Source organism: Miniopterus natalensis, chromosome 4 (genome assembly GCF_054644295.1).
Source record: "Miniopterus natalensis isolate mMinNat1 chromosome 4, mMinNat1.hap1, whole genome shotgun sequence".
NCBI lineage: Eukaryota > Metazoa > Chordata > Mammalia > Chiroptera > Miniopteridae > Miniopterus > Miniopterus natalensis.
This window is the reverse complement of record NC_142084.1, coordinates 55,366,119-55,384,950: the sequence shown is the minus strand read 5'-3', so window position 1 is coordinate 55,384,950 and position 18,832 is coordinate 55,366,119. Positions and strand designations below refer to the sequence as shown.

The 18,832-nt window shown below is 38.2% G+C and overlaps 1 protein-coding gene across 2 annotated transcripts in view; it reads right to left on the bottom strand.

Annotated features, from left to right (window-relative positions):
- GALNTL6 (polypeptide N-acetylgalactosaminyltransferase like 6) overlaps window positions 1-16,435 on the bottom strand; it is a 755,171-nt gene extending 738,736 nt beyond the window's left edge. The window contains exons 1-3 of one of the 2 annotated variants that reach the window (XM_016200291.2): window positions 16,260-16,435; window positions 15,600-15,977; window positions 14,883-15,189 (exon numbers count right to left, since the gene is read on the bottom strand). In XM_016200291.2, coding sequence (XP_016055777.1) covers window positions 14,883-15,020 — 138 coding nt within the window. In that variant the 5' untranslated portion in view covers window positions 15,021-15,189; window positions 15,600-15,977; window positions 16,260-16,435. Of the gene's footprint in view, window positions 1-14,882; window positions 15,190-15,298; window positions 15,370-15,599; window positions 15,978-16,259 lie in introns of those variants that run through there. The other variant, XM_087816550.1, reaches the window with a different exon arrangement.
- Window positions 16,436-18,832: the final 2,397 nt, after the last annotated feature.

Here is an 18,832-nt window from a genome sequence, read left to right as displayed (position 1 = left end):
TTAAGAGCAGGAAAAAGACAGGGTTGTTCATTTTCACCACTCTTATTCAACATAGTACTGGAAGTCCTAGCCACAGCAATCAGACATGAAGAAAAATAAAAGGCATCCAAATTGAAAGAGAAGAAATAAAACTGTCATTATTTGCAGATGACATGATACTGCATGTAGAAAAACCCTAAAGATTCTTCCAAAAAACTACTAGAACTGATAAATTCAATAAAGTAGCAGGATACAAAATAAATATCCAGAAATCAGTTGCATTTTTAATACCAATAATAAATATCAGAAAGAGAAACTAAGAAAAAATACCATTTATGATTGTATCAAAAAAATAATAAAATACCTAGGAATTAATTAGCCAAGTATCTAAAAGACCTATAATCAAATAATTATAAGACACTGGAGAAAGAAACTGAAGAAGATACAAATAAGTGGAAGTATATACCATGTCCATGAATTGAAAAAATTAACATATTAAAATGTCCATATTACCCAAGCAATCTATAGATTCAACACAATTCCTATCAAGGCACCAACGGCATTATTTCACAGAACTAAAACAAATATTCCAAAATGTATATGGCACCACAAAAGAGTCCCAGTAGCCACAGCAATCTTAAGAAAGAAGAACAAAATTAGAGGAATCAAACTACCTGATTTCAAACTATACTACAAGGCCATAATAATCAAAATGGCATGGTACTGATAAAAAAAAAACACAGACATATAGGTCAACGGAACAGAACAGAGAGCCCAGAAATAAACCCATGTTTTATGGTCAATTAATACTTGACAAGTAGGCAAGAACACACAATGGGGTAAAAATAGCCTTTTCAATAAATGGTGCTGGGAAAATTGGACAGATATATGCAAAAAAAACAAAAATTAAACTGTGTTCTTACACCATGCACAAGAATAAACTCAAAATGGATTAAAGACTTTAATTTTAGGCTTGAAACCATAAAAATCCTAGAAGTAAACATAGGCAGTAAAATCTCAGACATTTCTCATAGCAGCATTTTTTTTCTGATATATCTCCTCAGGCAATGGAAACTCAGAAAAAGATAAACAAATGGGGCTACATCAAGCTAAAAAGCCTCTGCACAGCAAAAGAAACCATCAAAATGAAAAAGCAACCCACTGAATGGGATAACATATTCACCAATGATACATCTGATAAGGGCTTAATATCCAAAATTTATGAAGAACTTATAAAACTCAACACCAAAAAACACAATCCAATTAAAAAATGGGCAAAGGGCCTGAATAAACAGTTCTCCAAAGAGAACATACAGATATACGATAAACATGAAAAGATGCTCAATGTTAGTAATCATTAGAGAAATGCAAATTAAAACCACAGTGAGATATTAACCCACACCTTTCAGAATGACTATCATCAATAAATCAACAAACAACTGTTGGTTAGGATGTGGAGAAAAAGGAAGGCTCCTGCACTGTTGGTGGGAATGCAGACTGGTGCAGCCACTATGGAAAGCAGTATGGAGTTACCTCCAAAGATTAAAAATGGAACTGCTTTATGTCCCAATGATTCCACTTCTGGGAATTTATCCGAAGCAACCTGAAATACTAATTCAAAAGAATGTATGCACCCCTATGTTCATTGCAGTGTTATTTACAATAGCCAAGACTTGGAAGCAGCCCAAGTGCCCATCAGTAGATGAGTGAATAAAAAAGCTGTGATACATTTACAGTGGTATATTACTTGGCTATAAAAAAAAAAAACACCTTATCTTTTGTAACAGCATGGATGGACCTGGAGAGTATTATGCTAAGTGAAATAAGCCAGTCAGAGAAAGACAGACACCATATAATTTCACTTACATGTAGAAACTAGTGAACAAAATAAACTAACAAATAAAATAGAAAGAAACTCAGACACAGAGAACAGACGGACATCTGTTAAAAGGAAGAGGGTTTGGGGGGCTAGGTAAAAATTATGGATTAAGCAAAAAAAACACCCAAAAACCTCACAGACACAGGCAACATTATGATGATTACCAGAGAGAAGAGAAGGGGGTTATGGGGTTGGTAGAAGAGGGTAAGGGGGGGATAAATGGGGCTGGAAGGAGACTTGACTTGGGGTGGTAAACACACAATACAATATATAGATGAAGTATTATAGAATTGTACACCTGAAACCTATATAATTTTATTAACCAATGTCACTCCAACAAGTCTGAAAAAAGAGAGCTTAATAAGGTAAAGCCATATTAAAGAACTTGAAATTCAATCTAAAGTTGTGGGAGGCCAATGAACAGATTTAGGAAGGGTAGTGGACTGTACAGTGAATCACTATGATTAATCAACTCTGGCTGCTGTGAGGGTGGAGTGAAACACAAGGTTGGAGGCAGGAGTGCCAGATGAGGGTCTCCTACACTCATCTATTGAAGTGTTAATGCTGGTCCCAAGTAGGCCAGAGACAAGCAGGATAAAAGAGATTTGGATGAATTGAAGAGAGATGTTTTAGGAAGAACTGTACTGCTTAGCAATCATTGAATTTAAGAGAAAAGATAATGAAGGTCCAATTATAAAGAACACCCGGATAGATGGTGTACTTTATTAAGATAAGAGACACAAAAGGAGGACGGGTGTAGGGTGTGGAAGAGAAAAATAAATTTCACTTTAGATATTTAAAGTTTAAAATATCTGTGTCTAGCTTTTTAAAAATATGTTTTTATTGATTTCAGAGAGAGGGAGAGGGAGAGATAGATAGAAACATCAATGATGAGAGAGTCATTGATCGGCTGCCTCCTGCACACCCCCTACTTGGGAGTGAGCCCACAACCCGGGCATTGCCCTGATGGGGAATCAAACTGTGACCTCCTGGTTCATAGGTGATACTAAACCTTTGAGCCACATTGCCTGGGATCTGTTTCTAGCTTTCAGACTGGTACATGGATCACAGACTCAGAGGGAAATTTGGATTAGACACATTGGTTTGGGAGGCATCCACTTAAATGTGATAGCTGAAATTAAGAGGGTCTGGGTGAGATGTTCCACTGAAGAGTACAGACCTCTGAAGAATACCCCATTTAAAAAAAAAATATTGGAAGTAGGAGTCTATAAAGGACACTGGTAAATGTGTTTATGTCTGGGTGGTAGTAGGGGTGTGCTGTGGGACTAGGAGAATTAAAATAGGAGTTTGCACAGTCTGAATCCCTCTAAGTTTACCTATTGAAACTTCTGCCCTGCTTTCCAAAGTCCAAACTTCACAAGTCTCCCACCCATCTCCTCTTAGCCTCAGATGAAGACAAATGTTTCAAGTAAGGTAGAATGCTTAAATTCTATCAAATAATATGACTAATAAGAGGTGCTTTGGAGGATTTCTGGTGACAATGATGAAAGCAGTTAACACAGACTAGAGGAGCTGGATTGGGCCTGAGGTAGGTAGAAGTGGAAAGCAGAGAACTGGATGCATCAAGTTTGGTTATTAAGAGAAAGAGGGAGACTGAGCAGTGGAAAAAGGGCAGTGTGGCACTGAGGGACATTTTATTTTTGCCCTGCCCTCTTGCTCCCCCCACCTCTTCAATAGTAGTAGAAACTTGAGCAAATTTAAATACTGGAACGAAGGACAGATCAGAAAGAAAAAAGGCTGACAATAAATAAATGCAAAGAAATAAATCAATATCTGAAATCCTTTTAAAAAAATTGTGATCTGTAGTCTGGATAGAAGTTTCATATTTATCCTAAAACTAGGGACATTTTTCCATAGTAACAGGAGGCAAATGGAGAACTGGGAAGTAAATGCAGATGCTTTTTCTGATTTTATGGCATGAAGTTTGGGCTCTCCCAATATGAAAATTCGACACTCTCGGTGAATAATGAGGGCAGGCTATCTGCTGTGCTCGATAAGAGAGGTGGTGACAGGGGAGATTTAAGGAGAAAAAAGAAGGTTGGAAAAAGCAGCTTTGGAAAACACAGATGAAGAGCTAAAGAGAAAAGCAGAGAATCATTCTTTACTGGTAGTTTTTGCTTCCCTGTGCCAGTTTTACTTTTAACTTACAAAAGATTGTTTCCCTTGAGGTGACAAAACTAAGCAATATTTACTTTCTGATTGCACAGTTTAAAATAAGATGGCAGCTCCCAGTATTACAAACAAAACAATAGCAACAAAGGCCAGCAGCAGAAGCCTTGAGCTAAAACATATTTCTCTTATACACATTTCAGTAATTGGAAATGCATTTAGATTCAACAGAACCTTTTTTTATAATGTAAAAGACTCAAGTGTTTAAAATGTTTCAAGTATTTCATCCATCCATGGAGCCAATAATTGATTAAATCAATCCCTAGGTGAAATTATCTTTAATAAAAATTTCAAAGGGAAAAGACAGGGGGGAGAAGGCTCTGAGCAAGAAAAAGCAGGGAAGAGGTGTTCAAGGGATAAGAGTGGCTTATATTTCTACCCTTTCTTGAATATTATGCCCTTGGCCTCCCTGATGCTTATCGTTCCCTCTACATTTCATGTAGTATTAGAACTCAACATGCTTGACTGGAAATGCTGAGAATCTTGCAGAAAATGTCATTTCCTTCAGCTTGTGAAAGAGAAGTTGAAAGTTTCTACAGAAGTTAAGTGGGGGGACAATCCCATTACATAGTTGTTAATCTGACACCTTTCCATTACGCTATCTAAGAAATTATAAACTTCACTCAGCTAGGGATTGAAAGCATTTTTATCTTCTCTCACCACCTAGTTTTATACAACTTTCCATTCCTCTGTCTTTGCAGCCAGTTCATTTCTTGGAAGCACTACAAGAGGAAATGAAACAGGTCTTACTTTGTCAAGTTACCCTCCTCGAGCAGCATCATTCTTGATTTTCCCAATACCACCTTGCTGTCAGAGGCAACCAGAACAGAAACATTAAAACTCAAGCTACATAAAATATTAAAATATTCTACCCTGAAGACATTTTTAGATAATCTTCTTTGGGAGTTTAGACTGATTTAATGAAATAACTTATAAGGTATATTTTATCTCTTGAGGGCAAAATACCCATGGAGAAATCAACACCATGTGGAGAGAACAGAGCATGAAATACGGGGGACAGGTCACTGCAGTACAATTGGCTGCTGAGTGCATGTGCTGGGAAGAACTAAATTCTCTGTTGAAATCCAGTTTACTTCCAATATGTAGGACTGCAGGAGCCCTTGCTTCAAGTTACAAAAACTTTGAAAATAAGTACTATATTATTTTCTTATGGGCCACTAAGAATAAAAAGTGAAAAGTAAAAGAAGTTAAAGGTGCTTCGAATATTTTTTTAAAAACCTTTAAAAATGCAAATATTTGCATAAAGCCTCACAATGGGTTTATGAACAAAATGGTGTAGGAGCTTACTTTACCTTTTTGTTCAATTTCAATTCTTTAGAAGTCTCACAGATAACACTTTAAAATCGCTTTCTATGTACAATCAAATTTTCCAAGCATTTTATGCATATTAGCTTATTTAACCGTTACATCAACTCAATCAAGTAGGCCCTAATTTTATACCCATTTAGAAATGGTAAATCTGAGGCACAGAGTAGATAAGTAACTCGTCCAGGATCACTCAGCAAGTAACAGAACTGGAACTAAAAATAGTCTGGCTAAGTATACACACCCTTAATCACTGTGCATATTTCATTTTATAGGTGACAGATCACTTCTTACGTTGCTATGGTCTAGGATACTTCCAATGTAGTTTATTATATGCTACATTATATATAGTCCAACACTCTGATATTGGTAGAATTATCACTGTATGATCTTAATAAATTTTGAAAATAAACCAAGTCTTTTCTTTTGCAGTATCAGATAGTAATACTACATATATCATGGATTTCCTGTGACTACTTAAGAAGAGGATGACATGGTGCCTGGCATATGGTATGAAATAATAAATAAATGTTACTTTAACTTTATCATTAGTATATTGCCTTGCATTACTTTTATTCTTATTGTTTGATCATAATGATTTTATTACTTTTAATATTCATATATTGTCTTAAAATTCTTGGCAACTTAATATTGCTCTTGCCTTATTATTGTAATAAATACTGCCCCCCCATCCCACTACTAATACTTAACCAATTAGTTTTTCCTTTGTTCTGTGCATCTATCTGGTCACTGCCTGAATTTATTTTGACAAGTACATGTTATCTTATTGACCAGGTTGCCACATGGTTTCTTGACATCTCCATTCAGTTTTATAGTCTTCAATCCTTATTATAGGATTATATATACCACAAAAAAGCATCCAATTACCTATCTATCATCTATATACATATTCACAATATATTTATATTGTTTCACACTTTTCAGAACATTTCACAGATGTTTAAATTATCTCTCCAAATTAGTAAGATAATTGTATAGGAAAAATCTCAGATCTCTCTGCCAAGAGGCACTCAAATTATTAAAAATATAGGCTGTGAATTTATAAGTTGACCTTTTAGATCATAGCAACCTTTTCCACTGGCTCCTTCTCCCCCTCCCCCATCTCCCGCCTACCTTCATTCTCCATAGAGAATTGGCCCCTCTTTCTCTTCTGGCTTGTCTTGTCTCTTAGCAGGACCCCACATTCAGTTACTCATGTCAATACTGACCCCACCAACACCTCTTACCATCTTAAAATATAAAATATTTTAGTTGTATATTTAGTCTTACCAGCTAATCTTTTACAATTTTGTTTACGCTTCTACAACTATGTGTACTACAATCAAGAGAGTACCTAGGACTAAACACCAAACCCAATGACCTTTTGAAAGTCCTCACTGGCCTTAAACTATGGCTGTTAACACTGCTCATCATTTTCTCTTTTTATGAATCCAGAGTGCACTGAGTCAAATTTCATCTTTGTGCCTCACTTAACCGTGAATTGAATTATAAAGAAGAACCTATCTCAATGAGTTGTTGGAGGGTTAAATCAGTAAACGTATAGGAAACACATAGGGCCACATAAATAGCACATGATAACTGATGTTTGCTCTCTCTCTTCCAAGTTCTAAACAATCAGAGCATTTATTTCTTATAAAAACGGTTTAATCCAGCCCTATACTATAAGCATCTGTATGCCTTTTCTTAACTAACAGGTTGTAAAATTATTGAAAACAGATTTGTCTCTTCATCATTTATTTGTCTCAGCATCTAGCACAGTATCGTGCACATACTCAATAAATATCTATTCTATCAATAATAAGTTGATAGAAAGGTGTTTTGTTTTATCTTTACTAGGGTTATACAATATTAAGCTTCTTTATTACCTTCAATTAACATTCTAAAAACTAAGAAAAAGGTAGCAACTTCCTGCAGCCTCACCCCAACCTGTCTCATTTAGATAACAAGATGCAGCTCAATATCCACTCCCTTTAAGAACGAAGCCCTGTCAAATGGGTCCTTCTTTTCCTAAATGTTGATGATACACATAGAAAATGCTACTACACACTGCTTGTTTCTTTGTTTCTTGAATATCAATTTTATTACTAGTTAGAAAATTAAGAAAGGGCACCAAGCAATATGCTTTTTCTGAAGCCCCTAACTTTACTGAAGGGAATAGTAATTACATAAAGTAGCACATGATTTTTGATAGTTTCTACACTGATTTTTAACATTTTTTCTTCAGAATAATTCATCTCTCTCATGAGCAAGATTTAAACAACAAAAATAGTTCTCAAATGCTTGTTTATACTTCATGCAGAGAAACACATGCCTGCATGTGAGTCACGGGCTTTTTCTGTTACGGGGCATGAAGAAAGTCACTACAAAGAAATAGTGCTTTTTAAAAATAAAAAAATAAATCTATTGAAAACTTTAATTTCTGAATAACTTTGAATGCAGTATATGAAAAATTAAATTTTTCATAGTAAGTGATAAGAAATTTAAAATTGACAACCTGTCAAAGATTAGGTCAAAAAGTACAAAGAAAAAGCCCTTTTATTTTCTAGACCCTATTTGTTTGTTTACTCAACAGTCTTCCCTCCCAGATTTAACACATCGGTGGCAATCCAATATGATAATCATTGCTCTGCTGTGCTGTCTTGACATTGCCTTGCAAAGAGAGCTATCTGCAAATATTTATTAAACACTTATTGCCTTGCTAGAGGCAATTATTGCTTATACATGCACATACTATATATAACAATAGTCTATATCCATTAACCCTTATATGCTGTTCAAGATACTAAGCATGTCCTCACTATAACACTATAGGAAGCTAGTATCATATCCATTTGACTTAAGAAAAAACTGATCTGGGGAAGATCAAGGACTTGCTAAATAAATAACACAAAGTTCTAAGTGCTGGAACCAGAATTTGAACCCTGATCATTTGATTCCAGACCCTACACATTTACATACCAAAAGAGTAAGACAGCGAAGAAATTCTGATATTTCTCCTCAAATTAAGTTCAATTGAATTCACTTGCTGGGGAGGCATGCCAAAAATAAGGAAAAAGGAAAGCCCAACTCATTCAAACTTGGATGGCAGCCCTGACCATTTGGTCATTTTTAATAAGATACAAATTTTCAAAATGATTGATAATAAAATACACTGTTTCGGGCTTTCTAGACTTCATGTACGGAAATAACATTGCATGAGTATTTGAGTACTCAAAATAAACTCAAAATTAGCCTTCTCAGTCCTCACTGAGACACTACCGCTCGGTGTAACAAAGAGCTGATAGGTACCTGCTGGTAGTCTAAGGCAACCACAACTCTAAGGATCACATTACCAGATCACAATGGCTTGCCCTATTTATAAACTGCACAACTCTAACAGGCTAAATCCGTATTGCAATTCTCACATTGCTAAATGGATGTAAGTACTTCTAGACACAGATGCATTTCCTTTCTCTCTCTCTGAACTTCTGCGGAATTATATTAATAGCATTTCAATGATGCTTCAAACTCAATTGACCAGCAGTTTTTATGGGGATTCAACACAATGAAATAAGCAAGAAGTTACAAAAGTAAAAGATAATTGCAGAACGTGAAATAGTTGGGTGGATTTATTTTTTCTGTATAAGTGAGACCATGTGTGTACATGTATGCATGTGTGTGTATTGCTAACTGAATGTGTGAAATGAATACATTTAATATGAGAGTACTGCTAATCCAGCCCACCTTTTTTTTCCCTCACCACACTGGAAGTAGAAAAGTTGGAGGAAATACTGATGGGATTTATTTATTGCTCTTAATATACCTTTATTTTTTCACCCTTTTCTGGGCACCTAGTTGGAGCTCAGTAGTAACAAACACCATTTCTCACTTATGTAAGTGAGAAATAGTGGTGGTAAGCATGTCTTTAATGTTCAGGTATGCCTTGGGTCTTCTCTGCAAGCACTAAATAAGTCCAGTCGTGTGTGTGTGTGTGTGTGTGTGTGTGTGTGTGTGTGTATTTGTGCCTGTCTAAATATGTATTCTCAGTGGCAAAAATGTTTTTCATTTGTTCTTTTTTGTTGTTCACTCAAGCATTACAACTACATTTTGAGATAATTTAGGAATTGTTAGCTCTGCGGTGTGACAGATGGAGGTCATAAGGAGCAAGTATGCACTGTCTTTATTTTTACTGTCATCTTCAGAACCTCCCTTTTCTTTGCACATTTGCACCTTTGTTTCTATAAAGGTGTTTTTGTAAACAAATATGTAAACATGAAGAACAAAGTGGTCGTGTCAGATGGTCTTAAGATTTTGTAGTATCCAGGACTTACCTCTTCATCATAAGCAAGCCAAGCAAATGAGAAATGAGAGTGACTGCTGGAAAGAGCATATCCAAACCCGAAACTACATGCTACTCACATTGCATAATGTCTTTTCCTTATTTTAATTAATATTCCCTCTTCTAACGCAATTCTTTAGGTACCTTAGCTGACTTTTATCAGTATAAAAGTATTACAAGGGAGACACAGTTGAAAACTTCCCGAAAGGTTGTCCTGACTACCTCTAACAAAACTTAGTTACCAGACAAAACTCAATTCTCTTCTCTACGCCTCTTAAACTGTCCAAACTTTCTCAGCCTTTTCGCTATATATTCCACCCTAGATTTGATTTCTTCTATGGAAAAAAAAATGCAACACATGGGAGGCCAATTGATTCGGCACAGCTTGCCCAACTCAGCAATGAACAGGGGGGAAAACAAAACAAAAAACAATCTCATTTTTTTACAAGATTGTAAACAGAAAGACTGTGTTTTACATTGTCTCCAATGGCACAAGGTAATGAAAATCATGTTTTGATCTACTAGGTCACAGCAAATAATTAAGACACTTGTTACAGTCGTCTGTGTGGTGCGATCCTGTAACAAGTCAGAATGGATTTTCCATAAATTCAAGAAAAGGTCCTCAAAACCCTAATTTTAAAATCTACATCTTAGCTAATTAAGAACAGTGGCTCACATCAATGCAATTTCACATCTAGTGTGTTGATAATGTAGCATTCTGAGTACAAGAGGAGAAAAAAATCTTTTTTTCCTCCTGTCCTTAGCTTTTCCAATAAATAAGGTGTTCGCTGAAAAAGAAACACAGACACACCCTCCAGCTTTTGTGACACTATGACAAATGAAAGTATGTTTGCATACACTGGGTACCAATTATCTGACATTTTCCCATCATAAAACAACAAGTTTAAAATACCACAAAAAATGTTCTTGGCTAAAAGGAAGAATCCCCCCAAAGTGTGGAGCTAACATTAGAAGGGGTGGAAAAAGATGCTGAGGAATCTCTTTCATTGGAGCTTAAGTTTCAAGTCTACCACATGTAGCTTACATGTGGATCTAACTAAAAACAACATACTACCTCACAATATTTTCCATATCCAAGGTGTGATCTCAGGACCGTATGCATCATCTTATGAGGCAAGCACGATTAGTCGTATTTTACAAAGAGCAATTTGGAATTACAAAGAAATAAGAAGGTTGTACAATTTAAAAGTGACTTGAGTGCCTAGTTTTTGTTTGTTTGGTTGGTTTTTAATGTGGTAAAAAAATACAGGCCAAACATATGTTTCTAAAATCATTCTGAACAATTCTGAAAATATCTGATTTAAAATTCTGAGATTTTTCATCCCAGGTTTTATTTCAAATAATGCAAAAACCTCTTCATATTCTGAGTATTCTTGAATTATTTCTACAACTCATACTGTTTGCAATTTAGTTGCTAAACTATTTTACCGCTTCTTTATCAATCTTTCCAATATATTCAAGTGTTTTGGAGTCATTTTTATTTACTTATATTTGCATAAATGATTAGGAAGAAATATATAATACTGAATAGAGTAGTTTTGCTCTAAAATATTGCTTGGTTCTAATTACCATCTTAATGTACAGCTTAAAGAAGATCTAAATATATAATTTTAATTGCAGCTAAAACCAAAGAAGAATGGCTATTCAAATTATTTTAAATAAAATTTAGAATTATTATATAATAATCATACAGTAATCATCAGTTAAATATTATATTCATTATCAATAAATAGTTGTAATATATTGTATATATTTCTAAACTACATAAAGGAGATAATTATACCATCCCAATAACAAAAAAGTGGCTAAATTAACTCAACTAAAAATAACATATTACATTTATGATTGATAATTTAATGACATCTAAAAAAAAAGATAAATTTATTTTTAAATTTTTATAAAACCTTACAAACTGCAAAAGCTTAATATTTATCTCAGCCTATTTCCAAACTTGCAGAGTCCAAACAATAAAATAAACCTTTTAATTATTGCATGATAACACTATTTTTTCAATCTTCTTTGGTTGTATAAAAGAAAAAACTTTTAGATAAATAATTTGGGAATTTTTATTTCATATTTTTTTTCTTTTCTGTACAATAGATGGAGCAGGTGTTTAAACATTATGGGACATAAATATTACTTTTAATGTAAAATGATAATAAATACATACAATAAATTGTAATAGTATAAAAGATGAGAAATATGTAAAATATCAAACAACATGAAAATTAATATACAGTTTTGATCAGTGTTTTTTGTTTTTACCTCCCTTTAATTTACCTCAGATAAGTTAAATTATTATGTGAAATATTATTTACATAATAAACACTATTTATACTGAATAGTAGACAAACTATTAGTGATGTGCTCTGATAAAATACAAACTAAGAGTATTTTAAAAGTATTAGCCATTCTGTGATTTTGAGTTTCCACAAATTAAAGTCTTTCCCTAACATCCACTGTAATAATTAAACTACATAAAATAGTGAAAGTGTTCAACTCCTATTAGCACTGCCAGGCCACAGTTAAAACCACAACTGCTGTTTGACACATAACTGCTGTAAAAATAGACCTCTCACTTGGGCACGTGACTTGTTTTGAATAGCTTCATTACTTATTGCTTTCAGTGCCCCAATCAGCACATAATCCTTAGCCTCAGCATTTTACAACTTGGTGATAAATATAGTAAAAGATGGCTTTTGAGGAAAATTTTATCAATTAACCAAGAAAATGTCTTTTAAAAATAAATTGCTAAATTTAATTAACACATTACCCAATAGTCAAAGTATATGCTTCAGTTGAAAACCTCTGTATTTAGCTGACTTACTAACAATGAAATATATATATATTGGCAAAATATTACATCACAATATTAAGCATGTTTATCACTGCAAGCCACTTTTTATCTTGTGAATTGAATATGTGTGTGTATATAAAACTTAACTTTTACTTATCGGATACTTGTATAATGATGGCAACATACCCGATTATCTTTCCAGTTGTATTTAATAACATAATAAAACCAATAAAAGCTTACCTTTTCCTGTTTTACAATGAATTCTGTATTTCAGTAAGTGATTAATTCCTAGTTTTTAAACTTGATTTTGTATCTATAAAAAGTATTCATTTTAAAACCATTATTTAGGCTAATACTAAAGCACACAATTGACATTCATTTTATGACATTTACTACTACCTTTTCTTTATTCTTGGTTTCAAAACTGTTACATAGGGTTAGTAAACTGGAATGTCACAAAATAACCTATCTTGTTATGTACTCTACAGCATTTGACACTTTGAGAAACAGCTCACTTCTCTTGCCACTTCATGCCTTTTATGCCCATTAACTTATCTGATATTGAGTATAATTTTACTACAGAAGACCCAGAAACAAGGAAACCATTTTTGAAGATTATAATGGCCAGTAAGAGAGTTGATTTGCTGTATTTTATATTTTTATGCCACTGGAAATACAAATTTCTCATTATAAGTCAAAATTCATAGGGCCAGTATCAAAGTTGTAAAGATCTCATTGATAAGATCAATTAGTGTTTAACGTTAGCTATGCCAGCAAATATTCCAGATGGTTATTGTTAATTGAATGAGCAAAATTCAAGAAAAAAACAAACACATTTTGTTTTTGTTATTTTATCAATGTTGGAATGGGAGTTTTACATAATAGTGTATTAATTACCAATGTCAATAAAATCTCATTTCATATCAACGGTTGGAGAAATAAGTGATCTAAATAGGAGGAAAAAAAAGTTTAACATCCAAAGTGCCCATGTCCGTTTTTTCATTGCAATTGCAGAACAGACTACACTTTAAATCAAAGTTCTATCTATATTAGAAAGAACAACAGAGATCAACAACTAAATGAAAATACGTCAGCACTTTCCCTCAAAATTCCAACCCACCAAAAATCCATAGGCAACTAGATATCTTTAGAGTTTAGCAACTGGTAATGATTACTTGTCATAATGAAAGAGCAGATTACTTCCATATATTTCACAACTAACCACTTGCTGTGTGAAAAGAAATTAAACTTTGTTAAGTATAAGAACAAATATTTGATTGCCATTAGTGTATATATATTGCTGTTTTTCACAAATGGACCACTTAAGCACTTTCTATGTGTGGGAGGTACGTAGTGTACATGAGTGATGACCCTTGAAATTAAAAATATTAATATTCCGAGGTGATGCACAGGACCAACTGAAAAGGTGTTATATCAATATCATGAAGAAGGCTGCATTCTGTTGTTAAAAGTTTAATTACAGAAACTGTTTTATTTATTAATAAACAAGGAATTCAACAATACTGAATTTCATCAACATTATGAGAAGGATGTTTTGCATTATTGCTCACTAAGAAAGATAGTTGTTTTGATCCATGTTAAGTCAAGAGCAATGCACATACTAATGGACTGCATACTAAGTAAAAAGAAAACATACCGCACTACATGGTATTTCCAATTCACTACATGGTATTTCCGATTCAAAGGAAAGCTTTTAACAACAAACTGTTATCACCAGGCTGCGAAACTGAAGGGACATGCTTGATAACTCTGCCTGTCTACCCCACCCTACCACCTTAGCAACAGGGGAGAAGAAACAGAGATCTTAAGTTGCCACAGGGTAAAAAGCTGTTGCTAAGCAAAAATAACAACCAAAAATATAGAAAACTGTAGTTCGGTTTTTGATAACTACTTCACAATTTTAATGGTTTGATTTGCCCAGTTCAATATACACACCCAAAGCAGATAAAAGGCAAACACAAATCTCTGAGATCAACTTGCACCAAACCTACTCCCACATCCCACAAGTAAGCAGTTACCTTTCACCCAGCTCAAGATAAAACCGACCCCAAGACCAATTGTGAAAGATCATCTTTACTTCTGGAGCTCTCTTACCCTTCTTCTCTAGTTCATTCTACATTTCACAATGTCATTGACTCTGATCTTAAAACAACTACTTGCCTAAACCCCAAAGTCTCTAGAACTGTAACATCAGTTCTGTAAAGACTGGGGAGGAAACCCGGCGTTCCCCCACCCCCACCCCCCTGACCCCCCCACCTGCCCCCCAGTGCCCCGCAGGTGGCAGCCTGCCTTACCAGTTTTTCTGTGATCGTTCTCTGGGTGGTACTTACCTGCTGCTCCCCAGGCTCCGTAGATTTCACCAGGTGCTTTTCCTTGTACAGAGACCAGAGGCCAATGTTGGGCAGGAATATTAAAGCCACCATGAATAACAAAGTCATCTGCAGAAATCTCTTCTGTTTCCTCTTCATTGCAAATGATAGCAGATGTGAAAAGTTAAAGGAGATGGTTCCCTGACTGCTCCGTGTGAGTAATGCCACAGTCCTTTCCTCTCCCCCGCGAAGCACCAGAAACTGAGTAGCTGAAAACTTTTGTTGCGTGCTCAGCACCAATCTGCACGACTCAGAGGGAGTGGGGCATCTGCAGAACAAACGCACAGTTACTTTCCCCCCAGAAAACCATGACGATGGCATAATCTACTGGCTTAGAAGTAAGTGAGTTGACCGGGGAAATCATCCAGCCTCCTGACCTCCATTCATACAAAGCGATGGAGTAAATATAATTGTCTCATAGACCGATCGGAAGTTATGAAGAGCCACTGGCATGCTAGATCCTTACGGAAACGGGAGTTTGGGTGTGTTTTTCCCCCTTAGCGTGGGGGTGTGGGGGGCCGGGTTGGGGAGGAGCGGGTAAGTAATGAGAACCGCGTGGGAGTCAGCGGCTCAGCCCCAGCAAGTGTCAGGAAGAAAGGTCTCCGCTTTTGACATTGGAGCATCACCCTCCCCCTCTTCCCTGAACGCCTCCTGCTAAGTTCCCCGGGGATAACCCACCTGAACTCAAGTTGAACTCCCTCCGAAGCCAGCGTGCTCGTGCGCTCCACGGGGACGCAGGGACACGGGGTCCCGGGGAACTCCTGTTTGGAGAGAGGTCCACAAACTCCTGGATGCTCAGCCGCCGCCACCGCTCGTCCCCAGGCAGAGGCGGCGACCCGGGCAGCTGGGGGCGCGGAGGCTACAGATGTCAGCGGGCGCACCGGGAGGCGGAGGCGCGCGCGTTTCCGCGGGCAGCCCTCGGAATGCGATCTTCCTGGAAGTAAGCGCTCTGCCCATCAATCTCTCCCCTTCCTCCGGTGACGCGCTCACGTCCCGCTGTTCATGTTACCATTATTTTCCGGCAACTGAGCGAATGGAGAGGAACGCCAGGAGCACCTGAAAGGGCACTGCCTTCAGTCTGTGTCCCCTCCTCGCGGGAAGGGGGCGGAGGGCGAAGCCCAGCCTGAGCTGGGGTTGCAGGGAGCGAGGGCGCCGGGGAGGGCGAGCTGGCAGGAAAGACGCGGCGCCGCCCCCAGCCGCGCTCCAGGCTCGCGGCGCCCAGCCTTCCGCCGGGACTGTGCGGTGCCGACCACGTGCGGGCGCCGGGCAGGCAGGGAGGGCGGGCCGCGGGAGGGGGTGGGCAGTTCCTCGCGGCTCCCAGATCCTATATAAACAAACCTGGGCGGAGGCGAAGGAGGCGGCGCGGACGCCGCGGGAGGAAGACTTCGCGCGCTCAGCCTGCGCGGACACGCGGATACTCTGTCCAGGCCTTTTCCCCGGCAACTTGGGACCGGCTGAGCTAGCACTTCCCCCGCTCGTCTTACCCCACAGGCGCCAGGCCAGAGATTCCCGAGGAAAAGTCGGCGGCTGCTCGCGGGTTTGCCCCGGATTCCTCCATGGTGCCTGCGGGAGCGCGGCGAGCGGGCCGGCGGCCGCGGGGAGGCGGAGGCGGACGTGGGCAGGTCCCGCCGAGAGGGGTTCCCCGCACCGTGGGCTCCTCCGCTCAGGCCAGGTACGTGCGGGGAGAGGAGGAGGAAGAGGGTGCCGAGTGGAGGCAGGGGCGAAGCTCGGGGCGCTCGGGCGGCAGCTTCTGAAGTGGCGCCGAAAGACCCGCGCGGCTGGACTTGGGTCTGCAAACACCAGGGGCCCGCTTAAGATTTGGCGGCGGCGCCCTGCTCCTCCCCCCGCCCTGCTCATCAGCACCCCACGCTCCTTATTGAAAGGGCCACCTGTCCCTCTGACCCCCCCCCCACTCCTCAAATGATACCCGGAAAATGTGGGGATCTAGGTAAGCCGGGCAGAAGGGCCGCCTCCGGCTCCCTCACGTGAAGGTGCCCCAGCGCCCCCGAGCGCACACGCACGAACCTGTGGCCGCCTCTCCTGGAGACCCGCGGGCCTGGCGCGCGCTGGGGCTTCTCGGGGGCGGGAGCTCGTGACTCCCGAAGGAACCGGGACTTAGATGAGGCGACAGACGCATGCAGCGCCCGCTGTGTCAGCCTGTCTAGAACTGGAAAGAAACCACACGGTCATCTCTTTGTCACAGCCTAGATGGGATGCCCACAGGCCGGGGAGCGAGGAGGCGGTGGGATCCAGAGCGGTAGGGTACCCTTCCTCCCTCCCGCTCCGTTGTCTCTCCCCCCTCCCGGTCTCCTCCCCCTCCCTCTGCCTCCCACTTCTTTTCTCTCTGCCCTGTCTCACTTAAGAAAGACCGAGATCTCAGTGAGTTATGCCTTCAACTTCTCATGTTATAATTTTTAAATGTATTTGAACAATATGTATTGACGGTATGACTGCAGGAATAAAGCTTTGTGCCGAAATACCTGGTTTTGTGAATCACTTGCATTTCAAAATAGTATACAAACACATTCCATGAATGTTTTTGAAGATGTCCTTTGGGTAAAGACCAATTACCTTTCAGTTTTACAGGTGCCACCTCAGAAGCAAGGGACAGAATTCCTCACCACCACACACACGCACACACACAGCCTTTTGTACTCTGCATTATTTTCTAACCCCCTTTTTCTGTCTTAGTAAGTGCAGTTCTGAAACAGAAGTATGGATCCTGGGAAGCAACATAGCTGGGAGGGGTTCGCTGGGAGGGCTATCTGGTCCTCAATAAAAGGTTTTTGGAGAATTGTTTAAATATATTAGATATGTTCTCTCTTATAGTGATTAACAATTAAAAAGTAAAAAACTCAAAAGTGCACTTGGAATTAAAATATTAAAAATCCCTCACATTTTAAATAATACCAGTTTCTATAAACCTTTAAAAAAATTTAAAAAAAGTCTTGGTTCACAAAAACATATTAATCCACTCTACTTACTAAATCCAGATGTTGACTTGCACATCGAGTACATGCAGAATACATGGTCAAACTGGCAGGATAAAATTACCCCTGCTTTTACCGTGTATTTTCAGATAATCACTTTTTTCTCTACATGTTAAATTTATCTATTTATTTGTTTGAGATCATAATTCCCCTTTAATCTAGTCTCCCTTTACAACTCCACATATAAATTTCCAATAGATGTCAATACTTCTAACTAAAACTGACATTTTAGGTTGAGTTTACAAAAAAACAACAACCCTCAATGACAGTTAATTCATTTGTTCAGATAATCCAGATTAAAAGATTACATGCACACACTCTTTAAATGGGTTGTGAAAATGGGCTTAATCAAAATCCTTATATCTTTTAAATTTGTCTTACATCCAGAGATGCCCCTTTTACCCCCATTTGCTGCTCCATTTTGTTATGATTCAATGGGCAACCTCAGGCAATCAGTCCCGTGTGCCTAGCAATGGTTTAATATCTCTATAGGGACACATGGGAAAAAAAATAGAGCCATATCTGTGACCTAGAATAGCTTAAAGCTCAGTTGAAAGTCCAATTTAAAGGCAATTGAAATAAAGTACAAAAGCTTAGCTGTTTGTAGGAACCTTTAATTGAACCAAGCTTAAGCCCTACCTTGAAAGAAATAGAAGAATATTGCTTTATTTATGGTTCTACTCCAGTTTTATGACTTAAAACAACTATTTGACTGTCTCATGATTGTGTGGATTTGAATGGGTTCTGCTGGGTGGTTCTACTTCATGTGATATAGGCTGGGGCCTGGGGATTGATCTGGATGGGCCAAGATGATTCCCTCACATGCTAGCAGTTGGCACTGTCAGCTCTAAGTTCAAGAGGGTCAGTTGCAGCCACTCAGGGCTCCACTACATGGCTCCACCACGTGGCCTGGGCTTCTCA